The sequence below is a fragment of the Orbicella faveolata genome, unplaced genomic scaffold (assembly GCF_042242905.1).
Source record: "Orbicella faveolata isolate gen_17 unplaced genomic scaffold, um_ofav_v1 contig_35, whole genome shotgun sequence".
Classification (NCBI taxonomy): domain Eukaryota; kingdom Metazoa; phylum Cnidaria; class Anthozoa; order Scleractinia; family Merulinidae; genus Orbicella; species Orbicella faveolata.
In genome coordinates this window covers 16185001-16200939 of record NW_028301564.1, presented here as the reverse complement: position 1 = coordinate 16200939, position 15939 = coordinate 16185001, and the positions used below count along the sequence as shown (strand labels likewise).

Here is a 15939-nt window from a genome sequence, read left to right as displayed (position 1 = left end):
GGGTGTAGCAATAAGGTTGGTGACGTAGCTACAGCTCTCCTCAAAGCTGTAGAAATTTGTGGCCATGAAATGTTTGCCTTACATCGAACAGCCAGGCCCTGGGAGTTCTTCCTTATATGGGTTATACAAGTATGTGCGGTCCCAAAGGGTATTGTTTTTCAGCCGTTTTGGTCAGAAATAGAGTATCGATTTAGGTCATTTTGGTCTCAAATTAAGTAGGGTAAGGATTTTGCACTCGTCTTGAACTGGGTATGTTTTTTAGAACAAGCTTATTTTTCATCATTGTCGATAAGATCATCAACAAAAGCCCTTCACAATGCCTTCAACATCGGTCTGAACTAGAGAACTGATTATTACTCAGGTCTGAAACAGGGTATTCATGTAAGGGTCAGATCTTATATTGTGTATCGAATTTTTGGTCAAGTACTTTTGTTGTTGTTGTAGTTGATGATGATGCCAAGCATTTTTCATTTCTTAGGCTTCATATATATTTCCACACGGAAAATTAACTGTTGCCATGTTTGAAATGCTAGAACTGTAAGGCGCGTATACCTGCGTAGTTTAAATAAACTGTTATGTTATGTGTATGTTATTAAATTTTTCATGTCAAAAAACCGAGGGTGAGTAAAGGTTATCTATCTATCCATGTCATTTTTAGGGTCAACTCCCTGAGAAATTGAACATCTGAAACAACAAAGGAAGTTGCCTCAAGGGACCTCAATTCCGGGAACAAAAAAATTCAGAAAGATATCCGTATTCATATTACTTAGCACACCTTCCTGCGAGAAAACAATTACGTTAGAAAAATCCTTGTCTTTTTTTTTTTTTTTTTTTCGTTTTCAGTTCGCGTCAAACTTAAGTGATTAAGTCTAAACTGAGCTAAATCAAACTTTACAACTGGTTGTTGTTAATACCGGCTGATATTTGTTTTCACGAAATAAAAATGTTGTTGAAAGTTCTTTTCTAAAGATGATTGACATGTTAAACAAGGTCGCGCTTGATACAAATATTAATTAAAGACAATTCACACAAAATTAATTTATATAGCGAACATGTTCATTAACATGGCAATTTCCAGCACATTTGCGATGTGTAAACAGATGTATCACTCTTGTCAGCGCATATTTTGGCGTAAGAAATCGGGTGAGGTAAAGACGTGAAACATACAGACTGAGGTAATTTTGGCCGCAACACAACTCACGACGGAGAGCTGCGTTTAACGTTTGCTGGTCACCTCTGACTCAATGAAAATTTCTTTTTCTCTACGATTTATGAACATATTGCTATGAAGTTTCTGAGGCTTTTTTATTTAAGGTAAGTATTCCAGTTTTTTATTGTCAATAAGAACCGGATCTTTCTGTACGTTTCGTACAGAAAGATCCAGAAACTCCACCGCACCTGACAACAAAAAATGAGAACTGTATACAGTCTAAACAATAACATTTTCCTCGTCTTTCCTCGTCTCGCCTTATTTGATTTCACACAAAATTGCTCAGAGCGTAATAAAAATTCGCTATTCATAACATAGCGACATGGCTCTTGTTTATTCAGCGTGTCTCCAAAGGAGACAACTCTTTGTTTTGTTTTGTAGCAAGACAAAAAAACATTGCTCTGTTGTGACTGCAACAACGAAAAGATATGACTTCAAAAGTTCACAAACCCTTCATGATTGTCACGACTTGGTGGCTTTTTCATTGTGGTGACTAAGAAAAACGCATACTTCTTAAATTTTCCTGTTTCTATGAAGATCGCTCAAAGTTAAGTTTTCCGACGGTTTTCCGGAAATTTCCGAAGGTGCTTCGAATGTCATTCAAATGTCTTCGATTAAGTTGCTATCGTTCAGTGCCTAAGACACCAGAATTTTAGGAGCAGCCAATGGTCAATCTCACATCAGTGCAACGCTATCTGCAAACCCCTTTAACATTTTAGAAACCTGATCACTGATCTCGTTGACGCGATAAATCAAACGAAATTTGTTTCCCTGACTGATATTTTCAGAACTCTGCTGGCAACATTCTTGGCTGTCCGCTGTTATGGTGAATCGCCGCCGATTATGAAGCGAACATGTGGTGTTGAAAATGCGAGAGAAAATCGCCCCAAATCTTCTGAATCTCCGTATGTTCCTCAGATCGACAACATCCTCATGAAGAACGCAATAAAGAGCCACGACAAGGACGCTTATAACGCTTTGTTCAACCGCAACATGCAGTGCAAAGAACGGTACCTTGTCCCCATTGCCTGGCACGTTATCTATGACCCAAAGGGGAGGGGTAATGTTTCAGATGCCATGTTGGAGGAACAAGTCAAAGTGTTGAACAGTAAGTGGTGATCATTTAACAAATTGACGTCAGTTATTTATGCGTCTGTCCTCTTATTGATGATAAATTGCGTCATAACATTGTCAAAGTGGCTGTGGAACCACGAGCCGCAGGCGAGTGGTTCCGCAGTAACCTTTGACAATGTTGTGACGAAATTTATCATCAATAAGAGGACAGACGCATAAAAAATTGACGTCCATTTGTTTTTCACAATAACAAGACCCCAAGATGGTCGGGAATAAATGAGGGGAAAAGACGCCGTAAACTTGCCGTAAACAAAGATAAGTGAATTTTATTCAAAATGACGCGAACACAATAGCTTTTCTCGCTTTTTGATTGGTTACTTAAAAAAGTCCATAAAATCTCATTGGTTAAAAAGTTGACAGTTTGACAGCTGAAAGTTGAACTTGAAAGCTTGCACAAATTAAAATTTTATCCGTCTGTACTCTTATTGATGATAAAAATGAGCCAATCAGCGCGCGAGAAATTAGACAGTTATTGTAAAAATTGATTTAGATTTCTAACCTATAACGTTTAATAGCTGTTTTTGTTTTACTCTACATCAGCGCATGCGAAGGTTAGCTTTTCATTGACCTGTAATAATGTCTTTTCTACATAAGCAACATTGCCCCCGGCTGAGGAATAGGCATTATTCTTCTTTGTGCCTTGCACGGTTAGAGGGCTAGTGATTTCCTTCTAGCACAAAACTAAACTGTTAAGAAGAGATTGTTCAGTGAGTTTGCCACAAGTCAGTATGATATGTGTAATCTTTGTGTATTTTATTCTTCGATATTCCAGAAGCTTTCTCGGACTCGCCATTCCGGTTTGCAACGGTGAGTAAATTATAAATTTCGCACTTACGTGCTACATATTTATAAGAACAGAAGGAACAACCAATTGACCGACTGTTAGACTTGTGAATCAAAAACTTGAGGGATATATTTTTTAAAAAAAGGATAAATGATACTCGAGAGTAATTTCCATAACAAGAGACTGTTTCCGGGACACACTGACATATGCTTGTGTGTTCGTGCTCGTGCTCGTGCTCGTGCTCGTGCTCGTGTTCGTGTTCGTGCTCGTGCTCGTGTTCGTGCTCGTGTTCGTGCTCGTGCTCGTGCTCGTGCTCGTGCTCGTGCTCGTGTTCGTGCTCCTGCTCCTGCTCGTGTTCGTGCTTGTGCTCGTGTTCGTGCTCCTGCTCCTGCTCGTGTTCGTGTTCGTGTTCGTGTTCGTGTTCGTGTTCGTGTTCGTGCTCGTGCTTGTGCTCGTGTCCTTGCTCATGATCGTGCTCGTGTTTGCGTTCCTGTTAGTGTACGTTCATGCTCGTGCTCGAAACATCAACTGATTTCATAGACCGAAACAAAACCCAAACCTCTATTGCGTAATTGACCCTTTTAATTTTTTCAGCGCTCTGTGGACAGAACAGAGAACGACTTCTGGTTTAACAACTGCAGAAAAGAGCGGATTTCCATTAGGGCAACTCTTGGCATTTCGCCAGCAACAACACTAAATGTATACACGTGTCAGTTCTCGAGCTCTGATTCCGCAAACTTGATCGGCTATGCGACCTTGCCTTGGGAACACAGCGAGTCGGATTTACAACACGGTGTGGCAATACATCACGGAACACTGCCGGGAGGAGGGATGGTTACATATAACCTTGGAGATAATGCTGTTCATGAGGTAATATTTTATTGCTCATCATAACTTTTAAACAGTGGATTGCAAATGTAATAGGCTAGTTGGAATTGAACGCCGAGCTAGTTCTTAAACCGATGGATATAAACTGAGAAAACATAAATGACTGTCAGATTCTCATGTGACTGTACGTAATCGACTTAATCTTCGACTTCGCCGTGTTGAGGATTGCTAAAGGAAACGTCAATGTAAGACAAGACTAAATTCGAAGGAATGTCTCTACTCACGTTCACTGTTATCTATTTTCATAGATCGGCCATTACTTTGGTCTCTTTCACGTGTGTGAGGTATGTAGATATGGTAAAAGTTCGTATGGAAAACGGGTGACTGAGCCACAAGACAAGTGTTTTCAATGGATGGCTGTACCAACTGGTGTTTTCATCTTCGTATGATTACTCTGTAAATAGGAAATTTCCTGTTATGAAATTGCATTAGTGTCTGTCTGTCTGCCTGTCTGTCCGTTCTATACTGTGCACAGTTAAAATTTCATTATCAAACTAGACATAACGCACGTAGGTACGTCTCCTGTCACGACTAGGACTGTACGAGTAGTCCCTCTTTAGCTTAGTCTGTCGATCTCTTTCGCGTCACGCACGACGGACTAATTATAAGCGAAAGAGGGTCTACTCGATGAGCCTGCCAAAACAATTGACAGTGTCTGTAACAGGGTGGCTGCACAGAAGATGAAGACGATGAAGTTGCAGACACCCCACGCTGTGCTGATTACACGTATATTTGCACAGACCAACCAGTGGACACCTGTAAATTTCAAAGTGGACTGGACCCAATTCACAATTACATGGGCTGTAAGTAACGTGCCTCAAAAACGCAGAGATTGTTGGGATAGTAAACTTGAAACGAAACGGTTTTATGTTTTTTCAACGTTTTCAAATCGTAACTGCAGCACCTTACTAACCGAGCGATTGAACGACCGACCGATCGACTGTCCGAACTACCGACGGGTGGGCGACTGGCTCGGGGGAGGTACTCCCCAAAGTTTTTGGTAGGGGTGTGTGGCCTGAACTTTGAAGCCCTTAACCTATTTCAATACAAAATCTGTGATTTTCCATACCCTATTTCAGACCTGAGCCAAAACTCGATACCCCATTTCAGATCTCTAAAATCAGTACACGGCTCTAATATCTGACCGCAGCTAACCAGAAATGGCTTCCATTTGCGCAAACATTTGACAAGGGCTACAACTTCGCCAATGATGATGCGGAAAAAAAATTAGTTCCTTGTAGACTAAACACCCATTGACAAGCCAGAGTGAAACACATACCCTATTTCAGACCAAAATAGCTCAAAAACCATACCTTTGGGGCCGCATGCAAATACTTATATAGCCCATATAAGGGAGGAGCACCCCCAGGGGGGACAGCTAGTTAAGTGATTGCTTCCTTGCTTCAGTGCTTCTTACCTGATTCATCTATTCATTCGTTCCTTCCGGCGTCGTAGGAATGTTCATCATTCAGCTTCTTTGTAGGATTATATGTATTTCATTCTTATTTACAGTCATGGAGGATGCCTGTATGTATGAATTCACACCAGGTCAGATAACTAACATGGCGCAGCACGTCAAGACCTTTAGACCTACTCTGATGAAAAACATCCACAGTGAGTAATTTTAGACTGACAGTGTCTTTCATTTCACTGAGTGTTTCGAGTAATGTATCTACAATTTTTCTTCTTTGAGGTTATTCTGCCACTGAGTTAGGTCGCGCGATTAACTCCAAGCTTTAATATTGAGCCGTCCGAAAGCTCTCGTTCAAGTAATCTTGGGGTAACCTCCCTAAACAGAAAGCTTAGCCCATCACTGGTTAGTCCACCGTAGTCTCTCGGTTGGACGAAATCACTGTAAAAGAAGGGTATTTCCAAGAACACAAGAAAACGACTCCGACCAGGTTCGAACAGTACCAGGTCAACAAAGTCTACACGGAATCGAGAATCCCATACGTTGACCACACCCTAAGCGAATGCCTTTACATACACAACTCATTACAGGAACTACGTCACGGTTTGCGCATCTTGAAAAGTTTAACCTAAATTTTTCACGTTCGTCGTTTGTAATCCGTGTTAATCTTCTCCATCCCTAACCCTCCTTGTTGTTTTATGGTTTATTATTATCTCTTAAGTCTTTTTCTATCTAAGTAAATTAGTATTTTCAGGTTTCCTTCAATTAAAAAGTGATTTTGCAAGTGTCCAAATAACTCAAAATACCGTGACTGCGTTCCTTAAACCTAATCTTCATCTTCTCAATCTCAAGGACCCTGTAAAATAGACGCCGTCTTCCGCTGGTCAAACGGGTTCGTCTATTTCTTTTTGGGGTCGAATTACTACCGCTACAACGAAAGTCGTCATGTGATCGACCCAGGCTACCCTCGACCAACCAGTAGCCACTGGAAGGGTGTTCCTTCTTCAATTGACGGAGTCTTTCGATACGCCAACGGCTTCACTTACTTCTTCAAGGGAAACCAGTATTACAGGTTTAATGACACATCGCTGAGTGTCGACCCAGGCTACCCTCGGCCCATAAGTGACTACTGGCAAGGCGTTCCAAATGATATCGATGACGTCATCAGGTACAACTTTTGTTTTGTATAATACCATAGATCTTCGAAAGGAGAAGCCAGGTCGTTACTTTCTGCTTAAGAACGTTTCGGGTTCGTAACTAGACATTAAATGGTCGCAATTTATGAGAAAGTAGTCAGTACTTTTAAAACAGTCAAAATCTTGGCAAATTGTCTGGCAACATAGACTTTGCAGTATGCAATTTGTTGAAATGGAGAGCCGCGTTTGATAATAGCTACTGTAATTAGTTAAAATTAACAGAAAATGTGCTTTAACGAGTTTTATCCTTAGTGAATACCGCATACAAAATAAATTTTCGATGCGCCCAGCGTCTTTCAAGCGTTCAAATCCCTGTGTGTCCGTCATCTGATTTGAACACCTGAAACAACCATACATTCACACATACACTTCATTTAAACACGGTAGAAACATCAGTTATGTTACAAGGTTGAGACAAAAAACTGATTTACATGTTTGCCGTGTGGGAGTACGAGGAAGACATTAGGTGATTGATCTCATTTTTAAAGTTAATAAAAGATCTAATGGTTCTGACGTTAGACGGAAGGCTATTCCACACGTGCCCCACTGTAGCAGAACTGAACAACGTTTCAAAAAATCGGTATGGGGTTTAGGCAAAGCTAATTTGTTTTCAATATTTCCGAGTCCATAGTCCGTCCTGAAGGGTCTAAATAGACCTTTCAGGTACTCCAGAGTCTGATCATTCATAGTTTTAAACATTAATTTCAATTTTTGCTTTTTCCTTCTGATATAGAGACAGTGGAAAGATTAGGGCTCTGGCTTCCACTGGGCTTAGAAAGTTCCTATCCTTTTAGGACCTAATAGGAAACTTAATTTTCGCATTCGCGCTAGTTTCGTTAACTCCATTCGCTTTATTATCTTGTTTTAATGGTTTCCTGTTAATTTTTATCTGCTCCCATTTCTAAAATTAGTTACTCAAATGGCTTCGCGTACTTCTTCAAAGGAACACAATACTACAGGTTCAATCCGCGTAACGAAAGTGTGGACCCCGGCTATCCGCGCTCTGTGAGCTCTTATTGGAAAGGGGTCCCAGGCGACATGGAAGGTGTTTTACCGTGGCATAATGGAGGGGTTTACGTGTTTAAGGATACCCAGAACTGGTTCTTTTTGCACAGCAGTCAATCTATTGGGGTGTCCTCCAGCTATCCCAAGTCAATCATGCAGTGGTGGAGCGATGAGCTCGAGCTAACTGGTTATACGGCTTTAAGGTATGTTTTGCTCTTGACTTTCCCAAGAAAGTGCATCACAAGACAAGAAGTTGGTAGGCAGGCAGGCAAGCAGACAGTCAGTTAGACAGACCGCCGACAAGCAGACAGGCAGGCCGACAGACAGACAGACAGACAGGCAGAGACAGATAGACAGGCAGGCAGGCCGACAGACAGACAGACAGACAGACAGACAGGCAGGCCGACAGACAGACAGACAGACAGACAGGTCGGTCGGTTGGTCATAGACTGAGCAAGGTAGATAGATAAGTGGGTGGGTGGGTAGGTATGAACTGTAGGACTGAGGGAGGGTATGCAGCACTCCAGACAGAGAAAAAAAGTAATATATCAAACATGAAAGGCCGTGTTTGACCACATTTTCAAACACCGAGGAACAGAGTGTAAATAAAACGCGTAGGGGAGTACTTTTGAAGTCCTTCGAGGTGTTTGTTGATGCGGTCAAACACTATCTTGAGTGTTTGGCACATCTTTTTGTCAATCGAAACTAAAACTAAGGTGAAAACAGAGAAATAAAACTTTAAAATCTATCCTAATTAAGATCAGGTATCCAAACACCGTCACGGTCATGATTTCCTTTGTTTAAACTTGATGAATTATAAATGACTTTGAGACAGCCTTTAATTCATTCAAAGAAGAACAGCCTTCTCCCTTATTCCTTGCAGTTAGCAATTACAGCCGTACCAAACGTGCTAGCCATTTCAACATATTCTCTCTAGGCACCTCAATGGCCAGACGTTCTTCTTCAAAGGCGACCACTATTCGCTCTTTAACGATTTCTTTCTCCAAGTCGAGGTCGGATATCCGCGCGCCTTGGCAGCCTGGGGAGGAGTCCCAGCGGATGTAGACGCAGCGTTTCTGTGGAGTGATGGATACGCGTACTTCTTTAAAGGGAAACTTTACTTCCGGTACGACAGCAGCCAGGAAAGAGTGGAGGATGGCTATCCACGTGAAATAAACTCGTTTTGGAAAGGAATACCGGATAGCGTGGATGCGGTCTTCAGGTAAAACGAACAACACGAGAATAATTTTAAGAATACTAAACACAGCAAGAACTTAACTAATTCAAAACAATCAAAACATGTCAATAAAAAAGAAACCAAACAGAAACAGAAACAGAGACCAACAACGCACGATACCAATCAAGTTTCGTGACTTCTACAGTAAAAATGGGGGTTTTGAACTTTCGTCAGTCCTTGATTAACTGGCCGTTGTCGAGAGGTTAATGATAGGGAACTTAAGCACGCGCGTTTTTGAGACGCGGACGGTAGCCGGAAGTGAGCTACTTTCACTTTTGACTTGTCCTCACACAACCATATTCACATTGCTAAGTATCTTTGCTTCATTCATGCTTCATTGCTTCATGAGTAGTATAAAACATCTTGGAGACAATACGGTCCTAGCATGCGAAATCTTCTCTTCCGATTGCCGTCTGCGTCTCAAAAACGCGCGTGCTTAAGCTCCCTATTTTGGCAGTTAGGACGCGCTTGGTGGCCGTTGCCGTTGTAAAGAGGTAGCCGCTGTAGGGAGGTTCAAATAAGAGTGAATGTATGGACCACCCGCCACGACAAAAAAGCCGTTATTGTAGAGGTGGCCGTTGGTCGAGGTTCGACCTTACTTTATTATCACCTCCCCAGTGAGGCTTTTCAGGAACAACAAAACTTCCCTCAAGCGATTAGCTCAGAAAGAAAACAAGGGTAGTACCAGTTAACCTCAGGCGATTCGCTTAAACACGAGTTAAGTGCTTTACCTCGTTCTAGCGAAATTAAAGTGAAGTTCGGTGATAGTAATCCGTTGTGATCGGCAAAAAGACTGCTGTCGCGTTGAAAGTTGCCACATCCGTCGGCTTACCACAGGCTAGAAGCTTGAGGCCGAATTTCCCTATTCGAGCCACTTGGTTCGGATTCAGTTTCGTTTTCGTCAAAGGGAACAAGTGTACCTCAGTTACAAATCAAAAGATAAGCGCTTTCATTCTCATTTATTTCAGATACATCGACGGTATCACTTATTTCTTCAAAGGCTCGGATTACTATCGCTTCAACGACGCAACCCGGGCAGTGGACCTAGGCTACCCGCGGTCGATAGCCTCGTTTTGGAAGGGCGTTCCAGATAACCTCGATACGGTGCTTTCAGCGAGCAATGGTCACACGTACTTCTTCAAGGACAACCTCTTTTATCGCTTTAACAACACAGCAGAGCAGGTCGACATTGGGTACCCTAAATCAATAGCCTTGTGGAGGGGAATACTTTACCAGCCTTAATTAACAAGAAAATAAATCGTTTGAATGAACCATTAAATACGAGAATAAAAACAAGACGCTCATGTTCTTTCTTTGTCTCTGCTCTTCCCGACAAAATTCTGTTCTCATGACGTAGACATGGATTCTGATTGGTTGTAGATTACGTCATCGGAGATTTCTGACCGTCGAATTAGCGACTTCTCTCTCGCTAACAGTCAAGAGAGCAAAGTTCCGGTTTAAATTTCCGGACATTTCCATTTCCAGATGCGAATGGAACAGCATTTTCCAGAATTTCCGGAAAAGAAGACAACCTTGCAAGGGAATTTCCGTTCCATTTGACATTTGAATGGTTCGCTTTTCGGAAATTCAACAATTTCCGGATTTTCTGGAAGCATTTCCAGAAAATTTCTGCACTATTTGTCCCTGTTTCGAAACTTTCGGAAATTTTGAGTGAAGCTACGGTATGTTATGATAATTTTTCCAAGTCATTTCTCGGGAGTACAATTTTTGAAGGTAAAAAAGCAACAAAGAAGTAGTATTAAACCAAAAATTAGTTTAAAATTACAATTGAAGAAAATTAAAACAGACTGCAAACGACAGACTTTTCATTAAATGATCAATTTTTTTTCAAGGTGCTCCTTTCACAGGTACATACATTTGCACAACCACTCATAAACTTGCTTTAGAAAAAAAGACGTCGTACAAATATTCAAAAATGCGGCTTTGAAACCAGCCGATACCTTTGGCTCTATGAAATACAAACAGATACTGCAACAGTTTAAATATTAGCACACTTGAAATCGCAAATGATTGAACACCTATCTAAAAATAAGGACATAACGAAGGAATAATTACGTTATACGCGCTAACTGTAAAAGAACATCACTTCATGTACTTGTCCTCGTGTTCAGCCAAAAGCTTCGCTGAAGACTTGGCGTCGTAAAACAACTCGTTTATTTCCTCCACATCTTGTCTGTTGATGTTCTCACGGCCTAAGGAGCACACAAAATGAAACATTTATGAAACAGGTAAGCGTGCAAAGCCACTGAGTTATTAGTCGAGTCAAAGCGTAGCAGATTCCAACGATTTGGCTTCAAAAAAGGGCGCTGGATTAAGGGAAGGGAAGAGGGTAGGCAGGTTGGGAGGGAGGCAGGACGGAGGGAGAAAAGAGAGACGAAGGGTACAGGGAGGGGGAGGGGGAGGGGTGGGTAGTAAGGAAGGCCCTTGTTAAGGAGAGCGGGAGGCATGGGTGTATTTAGAGCTTTTAAGATAAAACTCTTGGATGACTCTGTTGAACGGTAATATACTATTACAGTGGAACTCTATTTATACGGTCACCAACGGATCATAAAAATCTGGCCGTATCAATGGGGTGGCCTTATTAAAGGGGTTCTTTAAAGAAGAAAATGACTGACTGAGGTTTTGAATGGCACGTCAATACAGTGGCAGTCATAATGAAGTGGCCGTAAGGCGGGGATGCCCCCCCCCCCAGGGGGGTATGCTCTGTAAGTGCATGAACTTACCGTTGATCCGGGCGAGAAGATTTGAGGGGGTCAATAACTGAACTGCATACCTAACGGACAAAAAAATTTCGTTAGGTGTACTGTGCAGAAAAAAACTGCTGTGGGGATAATGAGAAACCATGAGAATCGGAAAAGAATTTACTACGTTAAAACCTCAGGAACAACAACTTGAAAGGAGACAACAGTGGAAAAACATGTAAGAAGAGTAAAGCAGTAGGATATCTACTGATGTTTTGAATTTTTATATATCTATTGTTGACAGACGAGGGCGAACTCCAAGCATTAACTTGCCATTACCCCAAGGGAACTACCTGAATTATTTTCAAATCGAAGAAAAACATCGAAATGATATATATCTTAAATAATACTGATACATCTCAGATAGAAAACACCAAAGCGGGTATTCCCAAGAACAAAAAAAGTTACCGGGCAATTTTTTAAAGTATTTACATGTTATTTCCTCATTCTTCAATCTGACCGTTAAGAGCGCTAATGCCTCCAAAGCATTTCGTCTTTTTATCACACACACTACGCTTCGCGCAGCCTCAGTAAGTACATCTGTACCATTCTTGCCCCAAACTGAGTAACTCTTCTGAAGAGAATCTTACCTCAAGGTAGTTTTTGTTCCAATTTCTCCTAACAGGCTCAGGGATTCGTCATCTGTTTGGATGTTCTCTGTCTGAGCCCGGATGCGAACAATTTGCACCATTTCATCTTGCGAGTAGGGTAGTGTGCGGATGATCATAAGTCGGTCTAACAGATCCAGAGGGATCCCATGAGGAGCATTAAGTTCGGTGCCTCTGTAAAGGGCATGCGCATGTGAGAAAACAGACTCGTGACCAGTTGCTTCTTTTTTTTTTGCGCGGCGATTTTCAGACGAGAGATTGAATACTTGACACTTTTTTTTTTCAGCCGTGGTGTGCGATAGTGATAAGAGCTAGTAAGAGCAAGAGGAAGGTGAAGAAATTTCCAACCAATGCTACATACAGTGATTCCTCTGTGTGTATTATACCACAAGGAAATCTCCGCATGTAAGAGTATGATATCGAAGGTATAACTGTGTATTTATATATGTGTATACCCTCTAAATTGTTCTTAACAGGTATATTATGTACTTGTATCTACAACCCATAAGACTTTCAAAGCAGATGTTCTGTTTCATTTAAAGATGTCGAGCTTTCATCTCTCTGTTTTTCGCGCACTATGAATTGGCTGGTTGAAATACTGTAAAGCCAACTGAATGTGCTACACAATAACGTTCACATGTACATTGTCTTCACACTACTGCCACTAAAATGTTCCTCAATACAATTAAAAACAACTGCTTGTGTAATTCACAATTAATGATCACCTACACGTAGGATGTTTTGAAAGTGAAAAGGCTGAGATTTTTAGAACTCACAATCTCACTCGTTCATGTGATTTTCTAATAAAACTAAAATTTGCTTTACAAACAAGTACAAACCTTATGGTACAGTTTCCTCGATTCGTCGCAAATATCACAATAGGGGAGATGGTGGACTCTAGCGCACGATGTAAATATGTAAAGCACTCGATATCCAACATATGGACCTGAAAAAAGATATCACAAAAATTAAGAAAAATGTTCTCATACACGGTATATTTAATTATTTTGGCTACGTACATATCTACCTTTAAATTGAAGGAAACCTGAAAATAATAGTTTACTAAGATAGTAAAACACCAAAGAAATAATATTAACCATAAAGAAACAAGGATGGTTAAGGATGGAGAAGATTGACACGGATTACAAACGACGAACTTGAAAAATTTAGGCTAAACTTTTCAGGATGCGTAAATCGTGCCGTAGCCCCTTTAAGCAACACCTTGGTAGTTAACTCTAACAGTGCTCAGTAATATGGTGGTCACACAATGCCTCTCTAGGAAAATGATTGCGTGACAGATTAAACTCCTACAAAAAGTAGAGTTAAACAAAATGAATTGCTTTACTGTTTACCTCGTCAACGAACAACACTCCTGGGACAAGTTCTGCCACCCCTTGATCTATGTATTTATTAACCACCTTGAAAATAAATTAACCAAAACAAAACAAACAAGTAATATTAATAATAAATATTAAATATCTTTATTTTCATAATACTAAAAAACTAAAGACAATAAAAGAATTAGCATTTCTGTCTGGAATAAGTAGACGTTAAAAATAATAGTAGAACTCAGTTGTTTTGAATGAGCTACACAAATGGGCTGTTAGGTTTTCGAGGTAGCCTCCAGACTTGTCATGTCCATTTGCAAGACAAGAGAGAGAACTTAAGGAAGAATTTAGATATCAATTCATGAAAGGGGCAATGCAGAATTTATTGTCAAAATTATTACTTTTCCTTGCTCACCTTGTTTATCTCTTTTCTTAGTTTGTCTGAAACAAAAGAAAAAAAATTGTTATCAGTAATTATACTTAAGAAACAAAAAACTTGTTCCAAGTTTCCCTCGAGTAATAGAAACACGAAGTTTTTGGAAGTTTGGGAGAACGAGAAATGCTGCCAGTGGGAACATGAACCGACAGGCGAGTGTTTCCGCAGCTTTTTCGAGTTCTTCCAAACTTTAACCAGTGCTTCTACAACTCGATAGAAACACAGAGAAAATGTTTTATATTTCATTTAGAAAACAACGCAACGAAAAAAGAAGAAAACTTGTTTACTTTGATCATCAAAATGTAAAGTGTCTTTGCTCACGCCATCATTAGGTCAACAGCTTGCGTTACACATAGATTTGTGTTTCAATTGAGTTATACATGTAGATTCAAACACAATTTCTAACCAGTCAGTGCATATATTTTCTTTGGGCTGTTTACTAAATACAAATAAATACTTCAGAAACATGCCACAAAATATGACACTGTAGTTTCTATAAAGGTAAGGGTAAAGTCTGCATACATTGTACGAGCTAAGTGGCTCATCAGGCTGGAGGTTATCCCAGTTTCAGTGGCATGAAGCAACTAGGAGTATTTCTACTCCCCCCTGGATGGGATGCTAGTACATCACAGGGTTATCCCCCAGCATTAAATTTGCCAGTACCCATTTATACACCTGGGTGGAGAGAGAGGCACTAAAGACCTGTGTGCACACTGAGAAAATACCTTGTGCCTTGTGGAATATTCCATGATACACTACTCTACAGCCTGCGTTGTACTCTTACCATTTTAGGGGGGAACAGTGGTCTCACAGTTAGTGCACTCGACTCCAGATCAAGCAGTACAGGTTCAAGCCCTGGCTGGGCACATTGTGTTGTGTTCTTGGGCAAGACACTTTACTCTCACAATGCCTCTCTCCACCCAGGTGTATAAATGAGCACTGGGGAATTTAATGCTGGGGGTAACCCTGCGATGGACTAGCATTCCATCCAGGGGGGAGTAGAAATACTCCCAGTCGCTTCATGCTACAGAAACCGGGGTAAGCTCCAGCCTGATGGGCCACTTTTCTCGTGTGCAGACTTTAATTTACTCCTACCATTTTACCAAGGAGAGAGGCCGTGCAAGAGATTATCAGGACACAGGTTACTACTGAATTTGAACCTCACCTGTAATTTCTGTCTTTTTTGGCTTCATTAGTTGTCCCATCATGGATAGAATGTCCTGCCCTCCCTGGAACAAATAAAAAAAAAATGAAGAAATAATACTTTGGTGGCAGAGAAAATTAACATGCACATGAATCTCCACTCTGGGCTTGTCACCTTGTTGTGGTGGCAGAGCTTGTGTGTCTCAATGACCCCAAGAACTCTGCCAGTGGTGGCAAAGTCCCTGGATTGTTCAACTGTGCCAGATTGGTTGAGGGATAGGGCCCTGACAAAGAACAGTCCCTGGTCCCCCTGGTTGGGGGTTGGGCATTAGGCTAATCACCTGACCCTGTAAACACTGTGTGATTAAAGAAACCTTGAGGCTTAATGCACCACTCTGGTGCAACAAGGTACGTGAAGGTGACACAAAAAATTTAGAATAGAACTACATGATTGCACAGTGCAACTGCTTGTGTTGAAATCAATGACGTGATAAAGCACCACAGCACAGGATTAGAAACTTAACTCTGAGCACTGCATAGAAAACTGAGCTTTCATTTTTAAATTAGTTTTCAGACATGAAAAAGCAACAACAACAACAAAAAATGAAAAAAAAAAAAGGAAGAAAAAGAAATGGAAGCAAGCAACTCAATCATTTCGTATGCTTCACTTGTTTGTTTCCAGTTATTTTACATGTTGTTGTTACCTTTCTTGTTTGTGTCTGGCTTCCAAATTGAGATTGATCAATGGTGACATTGACACAGTGGCTGAGCTATCATTTTTTTTTTTTAGTAACCTA

The 15939-nt window shown here is 40.8% G+C and overlaps 2 protein-coding genes across 2 annotated transcripts in view; one reads left to right on the top strand and one right to left on the bottom strand.

Annotated features, from left to right (window-relative positions):
• Positions 1-641: 641 nt before the first annotated feature.
• LOC110040365 (uncharacterized) lies at positions 642-10161 on the top strand. Its single transcript, XM_089274104.1, has 11 exons — positions 642-1314; positions 1999-2318; positions 3117-3151; positions 3723-3998; positions 4265-4300; positions 4681-4819; positions 5529-5630; positions 6280-6595; positions 7535-7831; positions 8566-8850; positions 9834-10161. Exons 1-11 carry the CDS (start codon positions 1286-1288, stop codon positions 10105-10107), a joined length of 2109 nt encoding a protein of 702 aa, XP_089130230.1. The 5' UTR covers positions 642-1285; the 3' UTR covers positions 10108-10161.
• Positions 10162-10688: 527 nt separating this feature from the next.
• Positions 10689-15939, bottom strand: part of LOC110040366 (ruvB-like 1) — a 19258-nt gene continuing 14007 nt past the window's right edge. Inside the window, exons 9-15 of the mRNA XM_089274105.1 lie at positions 15165-15228; positions 13979-14004; positions 13588-13653; positions 13075-13181; positions 12218-12409; positions 11610-11659; positions 10689-11078 (exon numbers count right to left, since the gene is read on the bottom strand). Coding sequence (XP_089130231.1) covers positions 10969-11078; positions 11610-11659; positions 12218-12409; positions 13075-13181; positions 13588-13653; positions 13979-14004; positions 15165-15228 — 615 coding nt within the window. The 3' untranslated portion in view covers positions 10689-10968. The remainder of the gene's footprint in view (positions 11079-11609; positions 11660-12217; positions 12410-13074; positions 13182-13587; positions 13654-13978; positions 14005-15164; positions 15229-15939) is intronic.

Bases quoted from the DNA above. Each gene is read 5' to 3' on its own strand.
- LOC110040365 (XM_089274104.1), top strand. From the start codon at position 1,286: ATGAAGTTTCTGAGGCTTTTTTATTTAAG. The intron at 2,319-3,116 runs GTAAGTGGTGAT...TCGATATTCCAG, and splicing joins ACAAGTCAAAGTGTTGAACA to AAGCTTTCTCGGACTCGCCA. The intron at 3,152-3,722 runs GTGAGTAAATTA...TAATTTTTTCAG, and splicing joins CGCCATTCCGGTTTGCAACG to CGCTCTGTGGACAGAACAGA.